This window comes from Thamnophis sirtalis, unplaced genomic scaffold (assembly GCF_051295495.1).
Source record: "Thamnophis sirtalis isolate CommonGarterSnake01/CBP01778 unplaced genomic scaffold, rThaSir2_p1.2 scaffold_6, whole genome shotgun sequence".
NCBI lineage: Eukaryota > Metazoa > Chordata > Lepidosauria > Squamata > Natricidae > Thamnophis > Thamnophis sirtalis.
Genome location: NW_028261386.1, coordinates 28,923,385 through 28,944,116, shown reverse-complemented (window position 1 = coordinate 28,944,116; position 20,732 = coordinate 28,923,385). Strand labels below are relative to the sequence as shown.

General features: G+C 37.5%; 1 protein-coding gene across 1 annotated transcript in view; it reads left to right on the top strand.

Moving 5' to 3' along the window:
• REL (REL proto-oncogene, NF-kB subunit) overlaps positions 1-13,387 on the top strand; it is a 54,050-nt gene extending 40,663 nt beyond the window's left edge. Inside the window, exons 5-10 of the mRNA XM_014066641.2 lie at positions 847-987; positions 3,105-3,209; positions 4,624-4,836; positions 6,190-6,258; positions 7,047-7,115; positions 8,704-13,387. Coding sequence (XP_013922116.2) covers positions 847-987; positions 3,105-3,209; positions 4,624-4,836; positions 6,190-6,258; positions 7,047-7,115; positions 8,704-9,512 — 1,406 coding nt within the window. The 3' untranslated portion in view covers positions 9,513-13,387. The remainder of the gene's footprint in view (positions 1-846; positions 988-3,104; positions 3,210-4,623; positions 4,837-6,189; positions 6,259-7,046; positions 7,116-8,703) is intronic.
• Positions 13,388-20,732: the final 7,345 nt, after the last annotated feature.

The following is a 20,732-nucleotide window of genomic DNA, read 5'->3' as shown; positions in this document are numbered from 1 at the left end:
ATGGGGCTTTTTCCTGCAACACTGGGCTAGCAACTGCAACTTCCATCATCTCAAACCAATCTCAGAAAACTGCCAAGGGAGAATGAGCCTTAGGATTTTGACCCACCTTCTTGCAATGACATATCTGGCCTCTGAAAGAAAGGTTCATTATATGGCCACTGCTGGTTGTGTTGTTTTTTTTACAGTTTACAGTATATTTAACAATTAATTAATAGGATATGACTTTTAGATAGGTTTAACCTACTATTATTACTATAGTTGGTCACATAGATGTTTAGACTGGATTTGCCATTTTTGTCTATATCCTGAGATAGACAGATATTGTTGTTTAAATGTATTGTGGCAGGATTTATCTGTTCCAAATAAAGCTGTCGTTGCAATTGACTGATGTGGAATTTGTCAGTGTCCATGGTACTCATACTTCAGGTAGGTAGGTGGGTGGGTGGGTGGGTGGATGGATGGATGGATGGATGGATGGATGGATGGGGAAGGGCAGGGCAGGGGAGAACAGAGCAGGCAGATGGTAAATAGATCTATAAACATTCACACATAGGTTGTTAAATATAGATATAGAGATTCCAGTATTTTGTTTATTTATTTATAAGATCTAGAGACTGCCCTCTCATTCACCGAGCAATTTTATTAAGATAATATATTTAAATCTAAGCCCTACAAAATTGTATTTTCCAGTTTCACCTCTCCTTTGGTACAAAGCTGATTCAAAAGCTAGAAATTTCATTTAACCAAATGAACCAAATTTCACTTAGAACCTGGCATATAAGCATTCTTTTCTTATTACTCCCAATTTAAATACAATATCCCACCATCTTTTTTTTGTTTTCATAGTTTCTGAAGAACAGCTGTTGACAGTTGAAGAATATGACCTAAATGTGGTGAGACTCTGTTTCCAAGTATTCATCTGTGATGAACATGGCAACTGCACACAACCTATATCCCCAGTCGTCTCCAACCCCATTTATGATAACCGTAAGTATCTAAGAACAGGGTTTATTTCATGTCAAGTTTCTGCTGCTGTGTTCCCTACCTGCTCTTTGGCACCACTTGTTCTCTATGGAATTGCTTCATCTCTCTTCTCCCCAAAAGACAACAGAAGATAACTGAAAGCATCTTTGGTAGACACATAGTTTTTGAATATTCAGAGAATTCAATTTGAATGTATATTCTCCAGCTGAAATATATTTTCAGACAAAGACAAATTGTATTATATTTCAGTACATATATGGCATATTATATGTCATATTATATTAATGAAATATAATTCATATGAAGTTATGGAGCATATGGCCCAGGGGTGGGTTGCTGCTGGCATTACTGCCAGTTTGGTACATGCGCATTTGCACATAAAGTCTGTGCATGCGCAAAATGTTAAAAATGAAAAAAAATTGCAATGAAAATTGTTCTGCGCATGCACAGAACCGAAAAACAAGATGGTGCCACCGTAGGAGAACTGGTTCAGGGTGTGGCAGGCCTGGGGCACTGCTGGTTCCAGTGACCCAGGCTGCCAAACCACTACTGGTTCACCCGAACCGGTCCAAACGGTAGGAACCCACCACTGATATGGCCATTTTCCCACTGCTTATTTAAAGCCCAATTTTTTTCTGCTAGGAAAAAACATTCTGCTAATAAAGGAGAATATTTATAGCTCAGGGTTGAAATGAAGAGTCCTTGCTGCTCTCTGAGCTTGGTTGTTTTCTTGCACTGATGATGTTACTTAGTTTAGGTAATGAAATGTTTAGTTTAGTTTAGGTAATGAAATGTCAAGAAAACAACCACGCTCAGAGAGCAGCAAGGACCCCTCAAAAACCTTTGTGATCATAATTTGCTCCTCTGCTATCTTCCCTCCAATGTCAATGGAGGCAGGAATGGTTACAAATTAAGGTGCCTTAAGGAAGAAAAATGGGATTCGTTGTGTCCTTTGATGCTATTTCAACTTTGCACAGGTTTAATTTTCTGAAAATTCACCTCTGTCCCTCCCCTGTTCCTGATATGATTTTAAAGGCTAGTGGCATGTTATTTGGCACTGAAAGACTTGAATCTTGGGTAGAAAGCAAAATTGACTAGAATTTAGTCAGTGAAGTCCTTAAAATTGTCAGATATGTTTTTGGATAATTGAAAACTGTTTTTTTTCCCTTTGTGAGTTCCATACCTCTATACCTCATCATTTTATAAAAACCACTCCTTTTCTTGAACATGTTTTAATAGATTGTTGTACTTTTGCATGACAAGTGAGCAGAGCAGGGCAGGAAAATAGGGTTGAATGTATTTTTTAACTTTTGGGGAGGCAGTAAACATTTTTTGAGATCATCTGGCCCTTATTTGAGAAGGCAAATGTTGGGGGGGGGGGGGGACAGAACTAGTAGTGGTATGGCGGCGTGGGTTACTGGAACCAGCAGCGACCCAGGCCTGCCACACCCCCGAACCGGCTCTCCAGTTGGGGCCGTCAGTGCTGCCATCTTGTTTTTTAAGTTCTGTGCATGCGTAGAACAATTTTAATTGAACTGCACATCCGCGCACAGCACGCATCCAGCACACGAGCAAAGCAGGTGCACAAGCGAAGCAGCAGTAAAGCCAGCAGGAACCCACCCCTGGGGGAAAGTATTGGTGGCAGATGCTGACCAACACCCAAACAGAAAGGAAGAGGATTATTTCTTTGGTTAAGCCCATTCATGACAATATTCAGAAATAAATCCCCTGATTAATTACCCAACAGATTAATTACCCTGCATATTTTCTTGCTATGATAAGGCCCTGGTTTTGAGCAACAAAATGGATATTTAATTCAGAATTCAAAATGGCAACAGAAAACCATTAAATGTGTGCTGAGAACTAAAGAAAGACAGCAAGCATTATCAAGGAGGAACATCAGGGATGGGGGCATAATGATGTCATGTAAAATGCTGGTGGTAAAGGGGGGTATGTGGATGCTTGAAATGTATCTATTGCTTTCTGTGCTTTACCTATCTTCAGATAAAGAGTTGCTTGCAGAACTTTCTCTCCCCCAGTTCTGTTTTTAGACATATGTAATCATAATAGCCATTCTTTACTCTTCTCTCCCCCAATCATTAATTCCTTTTTCTGTTTAGGTGCACCCAATTCAGCTGAATTGAGAATCTGCCGTGTGAACAAGAACTGTGGAACAGCGAAAGGAGGAGATGAAATTTTCCTCTTGTGTGACAAAGTTCAGAAAGGTGATTGGAAACTGGAATTCCATGTATACTATGAACTTTAACTTTAGATATCAGAGAATAAGATATGAAAAAGCAACCAATTTTATATGTATGCATGTACTCTTCCACAGGAAAATGGAAGTGGTGAAACTGAATCCCAAATATCCACCAATTTTGAATTATGACATGTAATCTAGCAAAATATTGTAATATTTGAGCATATAACTTGGCCAGTGGAATGGTACATCCCAAAAAGTCTAGTTTTATTCAAATTACAACTAAACATTGTGTAATCTGTTGATTTATATACTGCAGAATTATGAAACAATGCATGTACTAGTTTTGAACTCAAAAGCACTTTCCTGTCCTCACCCTTGTCATTTTCAGGATGTCCAGAATTGCTCAAGACTCCTTTCAGCTGATCAAAGGAGAAATGCAAAAACTGGCATCTTAGTGTTAATATGGTGTGTGTGTGTGTGTGTGTGTGTGTGTGTGTGTGTGTGTGTGTGTGTAAGGAAGAACAAAAATGGATTATTGTAGGGAAAAGCTGCAAAATTGTCCTGCTGCTTAATTTAAAGAGTCCAGTGAAATGGGAGCAACTCTTCCAGATATTCTAGAGAGCTACGGAAAAGGGACAAGGCAAGACTCCTTGCCAATGGGAAATGGCCAGACCTGCAGCCACAGTGCTAAAGGTGCAAAACTGCCTTTTCAAGCATTTACAGGGCTGCAGATGTCTATGTGATATTTCACATGTTACAGAATAAATAGCACTGGCACTCAAAGCACAAGCTTTAGCTAGCTTACGTTGTAAACCAGACCACCCTAACCAGTGGTGATCTAGATGTCTTATGCCCAGTGCTATCGGCCAATATGGCCGCTGGCTATGGATGTCAGGAGCGGGAGACTGGCACTTTCCGTAAGTGCCAAATTTAGAAGAGCTGCTCTATGTTCATCAGCTAGATTGATCAGTGATGAAATGATGTGGAGATAAGATTAATTAATAAATTGCTGATCCAAGTCTATTAGGTCAGTGTTTTTCAAGCTTAGCAACTTTGAAGCAAGTGGCCTTCAATATGCTGGTTGAGGAATTCTGGGAGTTGATGTCCACAAATCTTAAAATTGCCCAAGTTAAAAAAGGCCGTACTTAATAAAATAAATCTTCTAAGGTTAAAAAAAACATTCCATGTTAAATTCAAGACTTTCATAATCTGGGTCTTAATAAAATATGAAATCTGGCTAAACTGGACTATTTCTAAATGCTATTCTTTCCCAAATATGGGTGTGTCAGATGTATTGCTATGACATTTATAATCCATATAGAAAGCAGAACTGATCCTTTTTGGTATTTCATGCTAAAAAAAACAACTCTTTGAACTATGATTTGTTGTTTTATTCCTAAAATTAAGTGTGATATTTATATCTTTCTGATGAACAGATGATATAGAAGTGAGATTCTTCATGAATGACTGGGAAGCCAAGGGGATTTTTTCACAAGCTGATGTTCATCGTCAAGTAGCAATTGTCTTCAGGACGCCCCCATTTTTCAAAGATATCCCAGATCCTGTGACTGTGAAGATGCAATTGCGAAGGCCCTCAGATCAGGAAGTCAGTGATCCTATGGACTTTAGATATTTACCAGATGAAAAAGGTACATTCTTATACACATTTGTTGAGGTAGGGCTAATTACTGCTTTTAAATCAGGGTCCATGCTAGTTTAGAGAAGAACTTACAGATTTCTGATCTGGGAACAATTTCTTTTTTTGTCATTACTATGGTAATATTGTGACCTAGTCTTCCCCAGCTTAGTGGTCTGCAATTATTCTGGAGCATCATATACCGAATTTTCAATCAGCATGGCCTTGTGCTAACTGAAAAGGCTGAGAGTTAAGGTTCAGCATAGTTTAGGCTGAAGAAGATTGCTTAAAAGCTACTGCCATAATCTACCTTTGCCTGTGCTTGAGAATCAAAGCTGGTCGTATTGGCTGCCCACACAGCAGGCTTGTCCACATGGTTGACTCCTTGGAGGCATTGATAATTGTGATGGGAGAAAGCTTTTGGAAACAAACTTTTGCAAAGACCAAAGCAAAACAGATAAAATAGACTTCAGTCAACCACACGGAGGTACTGAAGCATGAGAAGGTTGGTAGCCTGGCTGGCATTGCAGACATACAACGCATTCTTTTAGGTGGGTGACATCAATATGAGCCTCACTCTCACTGGGCACCAGCCTTCTTGTTTTGGGGATGTTGCTGGCTGGGGAATTCTGGGAGTTAAAGTCCACAAATCTTAAAGTTGCCAAATTGGCATATATGGGGAAAGCTTGGAAGTGATAACCCCAAATCTGCTTAATTACAGAGATTTCCCTCACTCCCTGAATGTTGGGAATATGGCATTACCAATTCTTTATACAGCTTCAATCTTCCCATCTCCCAAAATAGTGCCAGCCTTTGGAAGCAGCATTTGCAATTATCTCACTGCTTGTTTTATGTTAGAAAACTTCCTTCCAGCACTCTAAATATTTATTCTCTTAAAAAAAAATACATTACAACAAGAGTTCTTCATTAGGACCTCTGCAAGCTTAGTTAATTGGAAAACTGGCTTAGGGCTAATGAAAAAAATGTCAAAAGAGAGAAGAGAATTACGGGAGCTTTTCATTTTAAGTATATTGCCAATTTCTTTGGGAGGAGCTAGCATATGCTAATATATTTAAATTGTAAGTTTATAGAGCAAGAAACAAGAGCCCATACAGAAGACCCTAGGTTCAAAAACAAAGTAGCAAATTGTGTGAAGAAGCTTTGCTTGTAAGTTTGGAGAGTTATTTTCTGTCCAAATATAGCAGGCTGGGTAAGAAGGCAACTCTATGTAAGATAATATTCTATATTTTATTGTAGTCAAATAGAACACACAATTAAACCTTTCTCTTTCGGAAAACATTCCCAACAGCATCATATGTGTATATATTTAATTGAAATGCTGTTGTTTTTTTCCTTTCTGTTTTAGATCCTTATGGCCATAAGGCAAAGAGGCAGAGGTCACCAATGGCTTTACAAAAACTCATTCAAGACTCTGGTAAATCTCATCCCATCTTATTTTGTTCTTCTAATATGAAACCCCTCTCTCCCAAACTGGGTTTATCCTTGAGGCTTCCTAGCGTCATTTGAATGGAGAATATTTCAACTCAGAAGTCCTGTGTAGAGAGATAGAGGTCTGTGCCTTAGAAAACCATTATGGGTTTTCTTTTCAGTAAAAGCTGCACCATGTCCTGTGTTATCATACTTAAGTCAAAACTTGTGATGCTGTAATTTATTCCATCTCTGAATCCCCCTGCAACTGATACCATCTATTCACTTGTTTGAGAGTGAGAAGAATGCTAGGTAGGGTCTAAGTTTCCTCCTTACGTGTCCAGGTCTACTAAACTGAAACACGATAGAATGTAGAGGACAGAAAATTGGAGGCTGGCTTAAACATATATAAATGGAATGGGATGAGAAAGATTTCACTGCCGATTTGCTGCAAGAAGGCATCTCTGCATTTTCTTCTCGTTCTTCTTAATTCAATGAGTTTGACTCTCACTGGCTGTTTTTTTAAAAAATCTTTTGCATTCCTGAGTTGGACATATTTTATGGGGGAGGAATTACAAATCTAAGGACTTCCAAAGCGATGTTGATGCTTCCCTCTTACGTTTCTTGACCCCATTTCTTTTATCACTCAGAGGCTGGATTTAGACACTTCAGGTTGCAATTGGGTAATTGGGGATGCAATATGTTGGGGAATACAGTCTTCATTATATTGGGTAAATCAAATCATCATCCTCATAGGATTGATTTCCTTTAGGATAACAACTATTCTTTCCACAGGTGCCTATGAAAGATCTAATGCTTCTCTGTTCCAGACAGCTAGCAATGAAGGAAAATTCATTAAGAAAGGTAGATTCTTTTTTTTTAATGCCTTCCTTGTTCTGGCTCTTTTACTATATTTCTTTCTATCTCTTCCATGACAGTGTTTTAATGGTATACATTAAAAGAGAAAATATTTTAGTTTTGTAAAGTCTGTTTTGGTGTATACTGTATTAGTTAAGTTCTTTGAGGCCTGTACAACATTTGGGTAATTAAAAATTCCTGTTCTAGTCCGGTCTATTGTTGGAATGCATTACTGCACTGCCCTGTTCTAAGCACCTTCAAGCATGGGTAAATCACTGAATTCACTCTTCTCTACTCTTGGCCTGCTCTCCATTGCCTCACTTAGTGTATTCCAGTGCAGCATATCCCACTAGCCTTCTTCCTCATCTGCTGATTTATTTTATTTCTTTATTTATCAAATTTATATGGCCAGCCACCTCCACAAAGTTTCTTCCATTCAATTCAATTCAATTCAATTTACTTTATTTGTATGCCGCCCTTTTCCCTGAGGGGATTCAGGGCGGCTCACAGTTCAAAGGGGGGGGGGGAACAGACAAGTTACAAACATGAAAACCATACACTGTTAAAAAAGCACAACAGTCATACCATTCGAGTGGTTTTAGCCCCAGGCCTGTCGGAACAACCAGGTTTTAAGGGCTATGCGGAAGGTCTGGAGGGTTCCATGCATCTGTCCTTGTCTCAATTTTCCCACCACTTTCTCTCCATTTTCTCAGCTACTGCCGTCCAAAACTCAATCCCACTACCCTAATTTTCCTAGAGCTTTCAGTCCATTCAGCTACTGCTGCAGTCAATAACCCAAGACAACATAGCCCACTGATCCCCTTGCTCCCTGACCTTCTGAGCATTTTTTCATTTCCTCTCTCCCTGCCCAATTTTGGCTACCGGCCTCCTTGGCTTTTTCCATAACCCTAACTCTATTAAACCATTTATGTCTGGATCAGAAAAGCCATGCATTTTACACTTCTACACCTCTCTATTCACTACTGGACAGAATATACATCAGGTTGTATATGAGTTTTTTTTCTTAGTTCCCATGCTGTAAGAGACCTTGCCACTGGGATTGTTCTGGATTAAAAGGTGGGAGACAAATGAAAATTAAAAATAGCTTTTTAAAAAACTGCTTCGGGGAATCTACATCTTTCTTTTTCCCATGAATTTCTTGTCATATATATATAAAGGAGAAGAAAGCTAGAATGAATGCTGTACAGGAGACTTCTACTGATCTTGTAGCCTCCAGATGTATTGGATTACAGTTCTTAAAGTTATAAACTATCATATCTATACTGGCTTGGAGTTATAAGAAGGTAGGCTACCAGGTTAAGTGTAATACAGCTGTGTGCCCTGAGCACTTTGTGTGTGTAATGGTGATGGATTTTCAAGGAGACCTTTTTGTGGTCCTCATGGTGGACTGTCAAAACCCTGCATACAGGAAGTTCCAAGTTCAGTTTGTAGCACCTCCAACTTGGGGTAGAAAAATATAATTCTAGTGCCTAAAAGACATGGCTAGATAGATCAAAAGTCTGATAAAGTATACTACCGCTGGAATATATGTTGTAGTAAGACTTTTCTAATCAATGATGACTTTTTTTCACAGAACCAAATCTATATTGCTCAATGATTGAAACAGCCATCCCACTGCAGAAAACATCTGCAAGCATCCCTTCCTTGCAGTCATATTATTCTCCTCCTTTAAACCACTTAAGTCCCAATGGACATCCTGGTCCACCTTTTCAAATGACAGAGTCCGTTAAGCAGGATGGGGTTCTGCCATCTTGCTGGCATTCCTCTGTTTCACCTCTAAATGTTTTGCTGCAACAAAGAAACGTGGGTGATACGTTGCATCCTACAGTGCAGAATGTTAGCTCTCCATGTCTTGGACAGGAGAAGAGTCTGAACTGGGCCAATCAGAAAGAGGGGAACATTTATCAAGGATTCTTTGGAATAATGAATGATCATGAGTCAACAATGTCATCATCATCACCTTCACCATCAGTGTCTCAGCAAGAAATTCGGAATGTCCCCAGCACTGTTGACAGCCAGTCTATTCATGTAGAAAATGCTGCAGTGTCCAGTGACATTAGCATGGAAATGGAAGACTCCAGATGCTCAGATGTTAACTTAGAAAAGTCATCTTTCGTTCAAGCTTTAAATCCAAGCAACCACAGGAAGAAAGTCCAACCATTGTTCCCTCCTGCCATATCAACAGTAACCACTTCTAGCTTATCTTTGACCTCTATGTCCAATATTTTTGAGACACAAAATTTTCATTATTTGGCTAGCCTTAATGATTCAGGATTGGCCAGCAATCCAAACACCATAAATATATCAAATTTTGATACTTACAGCACCCAAGATGATGAGTTCCTAAATTCCATCGGAAGTAATTTTGATAGCATACTTTAAACAGTTATGACAGTCCCTGAAAAAGTGACCACCCATCCTTGAATTTCTTTTTTTAATACTTGTATTAAATTTATCTAAGTATAAAAGACAAATGAAAGTGGGAAAAGAGGGAAGGGAAAAGAAAAAAGTATTTAACTTTTTTTTCAAGCACAAAATCCAGAAGTTTCCAAGTAAAAACAAACTTGGATATGTTCCTTTCTTTGATTAGACAAGTCAATTTAGCCATCTCTGCTGATTTTATCAGTTTTTCCAGCCATTTATCCAATATAATTAAACTATCTTTCCATTTATGTGCATAAAGGATTCTTGCTGCTATCAACATACATAACAGGAAGATTCCAGAATTTTTTTCAAGTTTTTTGTCCATTAAGCCCAAAAGAAAAATCTTTGGTTTAATTTTTATTTTCATTTTAACTATCTTCTGAATTAAATATAAATTTTACTCCAATACTTCTTTGCTTTATCACAAGTCCCCTAAATATGGTAAAATGTCCCTTCTTTGCATTTACATTTCTGATATACTTTTGAAATATCTTTCTATATCTTTAACAATTTATTCGGTGTTAAACACAAATAGTACCTCATTTTATAAAATTTATTAAATTAAATTAATTATAATTTAATGTAAATTTTAAACCATTTGTCCATATGTTTTCCCACTGTTCAAGCAAGCACTATATTGTACCCAAAATTCTTTTCCCATTAAATCATGCAATACATTACATCTTCATTCTCCAAATTTAATTTCAGTGGCGATTTATAGAATTTGGCAATAACATGTTCATCCTTAACACACAGTACAATTTCAAATTCAGTTTTTAAAATGTCAAACACATAACTTTAAAAATCTAATGTAAACCTTTCTTTCAGTTCTAAATATGTAAATCATTGACAGACACATCCTTCTGACTCCCACTCTTTTTGTGATTTAAGGGTAGGCTCACTTTGATTAAAAAGTATTATTTGACCATGTCCACCAGTCTGGCCTCACCTTGGTTTGTTTTTTTTTTTCTGAAAAAAACTTCCTGGGATGATGCCCAAAGAGGTACCTTTGTAGAGAAACTTGTTTTAGATTTGTTCCAAATCCTTGGATCTAGCATGTCTAACAAAGTAATTCTTGAAATCAACATTTTAACTGATGTCATAAGTAGGTATGCCATCCATGTCTTAGTTCATGGCTCTTTAATTCAAATAATCTCTTCTTTTGAAGAGTCACCCACTCTTTCATCCAAACGCATTCAAGCAGGCATCAAAGTATAGTTTCAAATCTGGTAAACTCAAACTTCCTCTTTCTTGAGTATTTTGCAGTAGTTTATATCTAATTCTTGGTCTTTTTCCTTGCCATATAAATTTAGAAATGCCCTTCTGCCATAGTTTAAATGGAGTATTGGTTGTCAGTATCAATAAAATCTGAAATAAAAATAACATCTCTTGTAAAATCTTCATCTTAATTAAAAGAGATTCTACCCAACATTGATAACTGCAAACTACCCCATCTTAATAGATCTTTTTTTATATCATTCCACACAGGTGCAAAATTGCTTTGAAACAATTTAGATTTGTCAATTCAACTCCAAGATATTTAACCCTTTTCTTCACCTTGAAACCTGATTTTCTTGTCAATATTTATAATATTGAAAAGTCACATTCTTAACATGTGTTGCTTTCTGTTCATTTGTTTTGAAACCCACTAAAACTCCAAAGTAATTTAATTTCTTCATCAAGAATTATATACCAATTTTTGAGTCTTACAGAAATAGCAATAGGAATAAGTTGCAATGGGACTTATTTCCAAGAAAAAAATTAATGGGTTTGCAAGGCTGGTTAGCTGTTTCTCTTATATGAAACATCTCTGATATGAAATATAGTTAAATTCATTTATCCAGTGTAACCTTTCTGTGTTTTTTTAACTTCTTTGCATTCCCAAAATTGATTTAAGCACTGATGTTTAGACCACAGTTTTATATGTTTTGTTTGCATTTAGGCAAATCTGTATTCCAGTAATGGTAATGACTATGTCATTGTGAATATTTTTTTTTAGATACAGCCTTAAAAAGTATTGAAATAATTTTTAGAATTGAAATTTTCAGAATTCTCACATTGAGGAAAATACTTATAGCTAATGTGGAGTGCTATTTTTCAATATATGTTTGAATTAATCAATATTGAAAATATACAAGTGACCAAACTTTTTCTCACTCCTTCCAATTTTCTTTGCAATGTGAGAAATTTTTTTTCCTTTATGAAGTGTTTATAAAATGAACTGAATTAGTATATCTTTGCACTCATCACAATCTTCAGGCATAAAATATCTTCTTTGTTTTAATGATATTTCTAAAGCAATTTTCCCATCCTATAGTGCTCTAGATATAGTCCCATAATCCCCACTTAGCTATTCTGATGCAGTTTATAATCCAGAACATTGCACAGACATCTGGTATAGACAGAAGTTGCAAAAACAAGGATGGATTATCATTGAACATTATATTCAGATGCATGTACAAAATACATATATGCTTTATAATTTATGAATGGCACCAATGTGCTTTTTCCATTGCTTTAAAATACATGAAGCATAATTGGACTTGAGTTATGATTTTGTTCCTTTATGATATAAATAATAATTTTCTGATGTAAATTGATTGTGTTTGGCATACAAATAGACATATTGAAATAGAAATAATTGACAACATACTGCAGCTAATCAAAACCAATATATCTGAGCTCAAATAAAATAGGAATCAAGTTGATTGCCCAGTGTTGTCAATTGCTCTACAGTGATAACAAGGCACTGGATTGGATATTGGATCTCTGCAACAAAGACCATTCGTTCCCTTACTCTAGTGCTAGGAATAGGCCTTGATCATATAGGGCAGTGATGGCAAACCTTTTTCTTTCAGCGTGCCAAAATTGGACACATGCATGCGTGCTATTGTGCACGCATGCATGCCCACTCAATTTCCCCACCCACCTGCCCATGCACATGACAGCCCCTGGTGCATGCATGTGCGGCCTCTCCCCAGGCTCCGGAGGCTTTCCTGAAGCCTGGGGAGGGTGAAACGGTCTCCCCTGGAGGCCCTCCAGAAGCCAGAAATGGATTATTTCCAATCTTCCGGTTGGCCCATTGGGGCCGTTTTTCGCCCTCCCCAGGCTTCAGGAAAGCCCCCTGGAGGCTTTCCTAAAGCGCCAGAGCTGACAGCTGGCATGCCATCAAATATGGCTCCATGTACCACCTGTGGCATGCGTGCCATAGGTTCGCCATCACGGATATAGGCAATGCCGAGACTAAGCTTGTGGGTCCAGCATAGCTGAGAATGAGAAACATTTTTTCTTTGAATACAGTAATTTTATCCAAAAAATTTTTCAAGCAGAGGTGTGATGGATAACTTTAAGTAGTGTGGCCCCATTTGTTCAAGATGAGATCTTTGTCCAGTGTTATGGTGATCCAAGTAGCATTTCATTTCATGTCAGATTCAGCTGACTGTTTCACACAAAGCAGCTGATAAAAATTCTGGGCTTTTAGTAATATTAAAAAGGTAACATAATGGTTAAAATATCGAACTCTGAAGACCCAGATTTATGGCCACCCACAACTATAGAAGTTTGCAGAGTTACGTCCATCATGGTCTCTAAACCCAGAATTCAAGAAGGGAATTTTGTGCATAGTCTTCCAGAAAAGGTAGGGCATAAATTTTACAAATCAACAACTGAACAAGAATTTGTATCCATTTAGTCAGATCATCAATCTAAATAATGTTTGTGTAATTTAAAGTTTAAATTTCTCATGCTAATAACTCTCTGTTAAAGTTGAAAATGTAGGGCAATTTCTTTTTGTCTTAAAAATGTAAATAAATAAAGAAGTTTTGCCAAAAAGAGTTGGTTGATTATTTTATTATTGTCCTTAATCTAAACCTCCACTGAGCTCTAATCGTGAAAGCAAATGCTACCTGCTAACAACTTCCTAAACATCTGTAGTTTCCAAAACTGTTTGGAGGGATCAAAGATGATTCAGGATAACATAGGCAGGAGAAGAATGTATAAAATTGCAAGGGAAGGAGGGAGAGTCAGTGAAATTATAATCCCTTCCATGTGTGGAAAGCCTCTGGGCCAAAACAGCCTATTTGCAATCATTATTTCTTATTTTTCTACTAATACAACCAAAATAGCTTTTAAAAGAGCATCATCAATCAACACAATCAAAATTTATTTTAGAACTTAAGAAAAAAGGAAATGTAATAGCCAGCAACAAAGTTTATTGAAGATGATTAGCTCAATGTAATTACTGTCAATTATTTAAAGTAGATCACACCAGAAAGCCAAAGGAATGCAGACCAATATAACATTTATTGAGATAATAATAGAACCTTGCAAGTTTAAATGTATTTCGCTTCTCCTCACTTCCTTTATGAGAATTAGGAAAAGTCTTAGACTTAGACGTTTTCTTGGATTACAGATCTGCCCCGACTCAGATTTCTTTCATTTAAGTCTTGTCTTGGTAACATCTCTTCCTTATGTACCTCAAGGCCATTCCATCCTTCAATTACAATTATTCAATATCAAAAGCTTGCAGGAATATAAAGTAAATAAAAATAAAAATGATCTGGATGGAAAATAGATTTGTTCAGAAGGCAATCTACAATTTAAGAGTATAGATTCTTTTTTCAAGTGTTGTAATATAGATATTACTAGTTAGGCTTTGGTGGAATTACTACTTGTCTGAAAACAAACGATGAGAAACTGAACTGAACCAATGGCTGTATTTCTTTGGTGGGAGAAGGAAGATCAATTATTTTCATTAAGGGAACCTTCCTGATACATTTATCCTGTCGTGTTCAGTTATCTGGCTGGGGATAAGGGAACTGTTGGTCAACGTAGTAGTAGCACCAAGAAGGAGAAAATTATAGGGAATGAAGAAATGAAAGTGAGGCCTTTATTGCAGAATTGCTAGGTGAGTCTCAGAATGTCGTAAAAGAATCATGTGATTATTTCTTATGTTTGTAAGTTACTATTCTTGTTTTCACAAAACATCTCTTCTGGGGTGATAGACTTGCACAGTGCCATTCGGCTGATAGATGACAATTTCTTTATCATCCATCCATCTATTAAAATAAATTTCTTTATCATCCATTCATCTATTTCCTTTCAAAAACCTTTCCTTACCGTTCAAGTAGTAACCAAGATCATGTTAAATTTCTTTGTCATGCAACCATTGCTTTGTTTATCCCATTTTATAGGGCTGAGTAATAAGTTATGGGTCTGCTGGTTAGTCATAGGGCATTTCCCCTTCATTTACACCCCTCCTTGAGTAGATGGGCAAGCATCAGTATAAAATTTATTTTCCCAGCTGACCAACCCTATTCTTCCGCCCTCAGATCTGCTTTGAGTCAATGATGAATGGCAGTGTCCTGAATCACAAATAGAATCACAAATAGCATAACAGAGTTGGAAGGAATCTTGGAGGTCTTCAAGCCCTGATTATATATGAACATTATGATAAACAAAATGATTGGTTGAGTCCTCTAGTTTTGTTTCCTTTTCCAACGTATCACCAGCCACTGAGAAAAACATCTCCCAATTAACACAATAGCAATAGCAATAGCAGTTAGACTTATATACCGCTTCATAGGGCTTTCAACCCTCTCTAAGCGGTTTACAGAGTCAGCATATCGCCCCCACAGTCTGGGTCCTCATTTCACCTACCTCGGAAGGATGGAAGGCTGAGTTAACCTTGAGCCGGTGAGATTAGAACCGCTGAGCTGCAGATAACAGTCAGCTGTAGTGGCCTTCAGTACTGCACCCTAACCACTGCACCACCTCGGCTCCCTACACCACAATCCAGCTGTAATTGTGCAATTCTGATTGGCCAAACTAAGTGGAGGACAGTGAATTGTTTCTTTAGTGAGTATAAAGCAAACGATCAGATGCCACGCAGGAGTTTTTAAGATATGCCTTAACATTTATCTACTGTGGGATGAAAAGAGTCAACAGAATCTATAATGATTATAATTTCCAGTGTGGCTAAAGAGAAAAGAGAGGGTAACAAAAGAGGGAGAGAAAAACTAGTTTGAAAATCCCAGGAAGACAAGCTATCCTAAAAATAAATAAATGTAGAACCAGTTGCCAGAGGTCACTAAGAAGTTATTTTCCTCTTCCCTGAAAGAGAAAAATAATATTGCATCAGAATATTGCTGCTGGTCTCTCAAGGAAGATGAAGCAGCCAAGGAGAGCTTTTGAACAGTCTCTGCTTTGACAGACAGCCTGTATATTTAATTCCTGCCTCCTCACATAATTTATTTCACCTAGCATGGTGATTCTGAAAATGGGTAAATTGATGAAATAGATGTGCAATTGAGTGACTCCAGAACAACAGGGGAGTATTGGACCTGGATGAAGAGTGACTGTATTGAGTTTGAGGAACTCCTAGCTTGCATTCATTTCCACTTCAAGCCACTGCTAAATATCTCAGGTGTCACCACTTAAGCCAAAATTATAGAAATATTTGTGAAGCTGCATACAGAGAAGCTGTCTTGAATCCCCTCCACATGGAGCAAATAAATGATTTACAGATAAATCTTCACTGGTTACAGTTTTGGAAAAACCAGGCAAGGAAGTCAGATATATAGACCAGAATGCACAAAATTCATTTACAAACCATTCAAGGTTACCATGGCACTGAAAAAAGGTGATTTCTGACCATTTTCACACTTACAACATCCCCATGGTCAAAATTCTGACACTTGGGAAATGGTTCATATTTAGGATGATGACGATGACAGTGTCCCGGGGTCATATGACTCCCTTTTGTACTCTTCTGACCAGCAAAGTCAATGGGGAACATAGTTTCAGTTAACAACCGTATACAAACTTAAAAACTGCAGTGATTCACTATGTCAAGAACAGACATAAAAAGGAACAAAGCACACTTAACAACTGTCTCATTTAGCAACAGAAATTTGGGGATCAGTTGTGGTCAAAGACTGCCTGTATATTTTCTCAGTCTGAGTTCTCACTTTAAGAGGTGAAAAATAATTCAAGATCTTGTGAAGGCTTTAAAATATAGATGTTCCCTTTTTCTGTAAGAGTTCAAAAATTGTCCATTGAAAGGTGTCTTCCACTTCTGTTTAAGGCTTTGGTTGGTACCAGGACAGCAAAATTGGGGGGGGGGGGGAGGCAGAGAAGGCTAACTGTGGATTAGAGGTTCTGAAGTGCGTTTGCATCAGCTTCAATCACCTACTAAACACCCTAGTTCACACCTCCTCCTGGAGAGTTTGCTTCTCACCAAATAGGTATAATGGCTTATATTATAAAATGAAATTCAATGGTGAAAAGAGTAAGGTTCTACATTTAGGCAAGAAAAACTAAATGCACAGGTACAGTTTAGGTGGTACCTGGCTTAATAGTGGTGACTGTGAGAGGGATCTTGGAGTTCTAGTGGACAATCACTTAAATATGAGCCAACAATGTGCAGCAGCTGCCAAAAAAGCCAACACAGTTCTAGGCTGCATAAATAGAGGGATAGAATCAAGATCACATGAAGTGTTAATACCACTTGATAATCCCTTGGTAAGGCCACACTTGGAATACTGCATTCAGTTTTGGTCACCACGATGTAGAAAAGATGTGGAGAATCTAGAAAGAGTGCAGAGAAGAGCACAAAGATGACTAGGGGACTGGAAACTAAAATATATGAAGAACGGTTGCAGGAACTGGATATGTCTAATTTAATGAAAAGAAGGACTAGGGGAGATGATAGCAGTGTTCCAATATCTCAGGAACAGCCACAAAGAAGAGGGAGTCAAGCTATTCTCCAAAGCATCTGAGGGTAGGACAAGAAGCAATGGGTGGAAACTAATGAAGGAGAGAAGCAACTTAGAACTAAGGAGAAATTTCCTGATTGTTAAAACAATCAGTGGAACAACTTGCCTTCAGAAATTGTAAATGCTCCAGTACTGGAAGTTTTTAAGAAGATGTTGGATAACCATTTGTCTGAAGTGGTGTAGGGTTTCCTGCCTCAGCAGGGGTTGGACTAGAAAACCTCCAAGGTCCCTTCCAATTCTGTTATTCTATTCTATTCTAGTGTTTATACCACCTGAGGTAGCCTCTGGGCGGTGTTTAAAATAGGGGAAATAGGGAGACTACAGGTAGTCTCAATTTACAACAGTTCATTTAGTGACCATTCAAAGTTATAACTGCACTGAAGAAGTGACTTATGACCGTTTTTCACACTTACGACCATTGCAGCATCCTCATGGCCACATGATCAAAATTCAGACTTGTGGCAATTGACTCACATTTATGGTGGTTGCAGTGTCCTGAGGTCATGGAATCAACTTTTGCAAATTTCTGACAAGCAAAGTCAATGGGGAAACCAGGTTCACTTAACAACTCTCATGCTAATTTAATACCTGCAGTGATTCACTTAACAATGGTGGCCAGAAAGTTTGTAAAATAAGGCAAAATTCACTTTAAAAATGTCTCACTTTACAGAAAACTTGGGCTGAATTGTGATCGTAAGTCGAAAACTACCTGTCTTTAAAATTGTTCAGCTTAGATTTAGAGCATCTTAAGTTTGATTCCCTTGCAGGCTGAGGACAAGATGAAGGCTATGTTGTGGTGGGGATGGTGAGGGGAACTGCAGTTGTTAAGGAATGTTAATACCATGGTTAAATTCAGGTGGGGAAAAAGTCTCTTAGAATTGCAAGAGATCATTTAGCTCATCAGGTGTAACCCACTGCCCAGTTCAATATACATTTGCCTGGGAAAAGCAGCCATTCAAAATCACACCAGTCTTAAAGAGTCAAAGACCTTCCCCTGATCTGCAAGTGCATCAAAAGAAATCTTGGAGCTGAATTGGGAGTGCATTTAAGTAGGACCATAGTGGAGAATGGGGTAATCATTATCCTTCTGGACTCTAACGGACCTATAATTTTCTTTGTATGTGTGCCTATTTTTGATATATACAGTCCATCTTCTTTTCTTATGCTGTCAGACCAGATTGCTATGGGTCTTATGACACCTCCTGCCCTCATGTAGGAGGTTTTATATGACGTCCACCCACTCAATCCCTTGTCTGTAGGTGTGGGGGTGGGGTGGGGGGAATTTCTCTGTTTTTACACAGCATAAACCAGATGGGGGAAGATGAAGTCACATAAAACCTCCACTATAAGGGCAGGATGTCATTCTCAAGCTGTAGTAGTATATAAAAGCTTGAGCCTTTTAATAAAACTTGCTAGTGTGAAAAGGTTTTAGGCTGATTTTAGGCTGTCTTTTCTTACAATACCTATAGGTGGTAATTATCCTTGTAACAGAGAACAGATCTAGAGTGACATCTACAGGTTCTTTTCACATCCTATACAGCTACGGTCAACTATTTTTAAATTAGATACTGTGCAATAACTGGTTTTTGTTAGGTGTGTATAAATGAGAATCCTCAAGCAAATATTGCAACATTCATTTTGCTGGTCTGTAACTATGATCACAAAAGCATATATTCAAATAAATGTGTCCTCAATCTCCTGGATAAAAAGTTCTTCAGATGCCTACCAAGTGGTAAAGAACAAGAAAATTTGGATTTACCATGAGGTGAGACAATGTTCAGAATCTTCATCACAGCAATCCCTTTACTGGGTCATTTGAAAACTACAAAAGCATTTGTTGAGTTTCTACAACTTTCTTATTAAGCTTATTAAATCATGGTGAAGGCATGTATCCTAACAGAAAGCATAGGAATGGTGACGCACAAGTACTACTTAGAGGAAATAAAAAGAATTGATCTATGCTTGGCAAATAAATATCTCTCTAACCAGATATCTTGGCCCATAGTGGACATGTATTTCCTGTCAAAAGTATATAGTACATCACGATGACTAATTTTCTCTCAATCACGTTGCTTCTAGATAATGGACATTGTTGGGAGGGTCCAATTGGAGCTACACCACTAGTTTTCTGTCTTTGCTGAAAGTTGAAACACCCAGGTAATCAGTGGCTGGAGGAAGTGTCAAATCCATAATAAAAGATGAGCTTCATAGAACTTAATTTCTACTGAGGGATTTTTGGAAGCAGAAACAGGAACTGTATAGTACAGTATTATCATCTTAACCCAACATTTTTAATTATGGAACAGTTCGAAAAAGATGAGCGATTTGAACAAGTTGATTTGTGGATTTTATTCTTATTGCCTTCTTTGGTTTTTTGTTTTGTTGTGTTTTAGATACCTCCTCAAAACTGAAATTAAAGCAAGGGAAGAAGTATAACAATTTCCTGGTTTTAAAAAATCATGGAGAGATTATTTAGCTTGGTTATTTTGTTTTAATGGTTGTCATATTGTTTTAAACAATAAGTTATTGGTTCCACACTGCCTAATGGTAAGAAATATGTGTAGCTGTATATTGAAATCGCGGGTGTGTTGTGTGTAATAAGAAGCTAAAATGTGGGGGAGGGCGGTTCTTTCCATCCATGCAAAACTCTATTTTTCTCTACTGACATTTCATCCTACACAATTTCCCCCCCCCCCCATCTTTCTTCAGAATAAACTATAGCAGTTTCAACATGCAGACTAGCAGTTAGCCAGGTAAATTTTTACACTAAATTGACCAGAAGCCAATTATTTTTTTATTTTCATTTCTCTATATTTGTATTTAATTTTTCATCATAAACTCAGCATCTTCAAATGTAGCTAGTTAAAATTATTCCCAATTCTGTAATTAGTTCCTACTCTTTATTTCTGAAGAACAAACAATGCTAGGGATTTGAACCGCCGACCTTTCTAATCAACAAGCTCAGCGTCTTTAGCCAGAGCCACTTATTTAACTATATTGTTTTAAAAATAAATTTACCTTTAGGTTTCCTTATGTGCAAGACTGCATAAAACTGAACCACTACTCGTCATTATTCAAGATTGCCATAAGATATACAGGTAGTCCTCAACTTATGACCACAACTGAGCCCAACATTTATATTGCTAAGTGAGAACATTTGTTCAGTTTTGACCCTTTTTACAACTTTTCTTTCCACGTTTGTTAAGTGAATCACTGTGGTTGTTAAATCGGTGAAATGTATTGCATGACCCCAGGACAGTGCAACCGTTATAAATGTGAGTTGGTTGTCAAGCAACTGAATGTACATCACATGACCATGGGGATGCTGCAATGGTCATAAGTATGAAAAATGATCATAAGATACTTTGTAACTTTGAACGGTCGCCAAATGAACTGTTGTAAG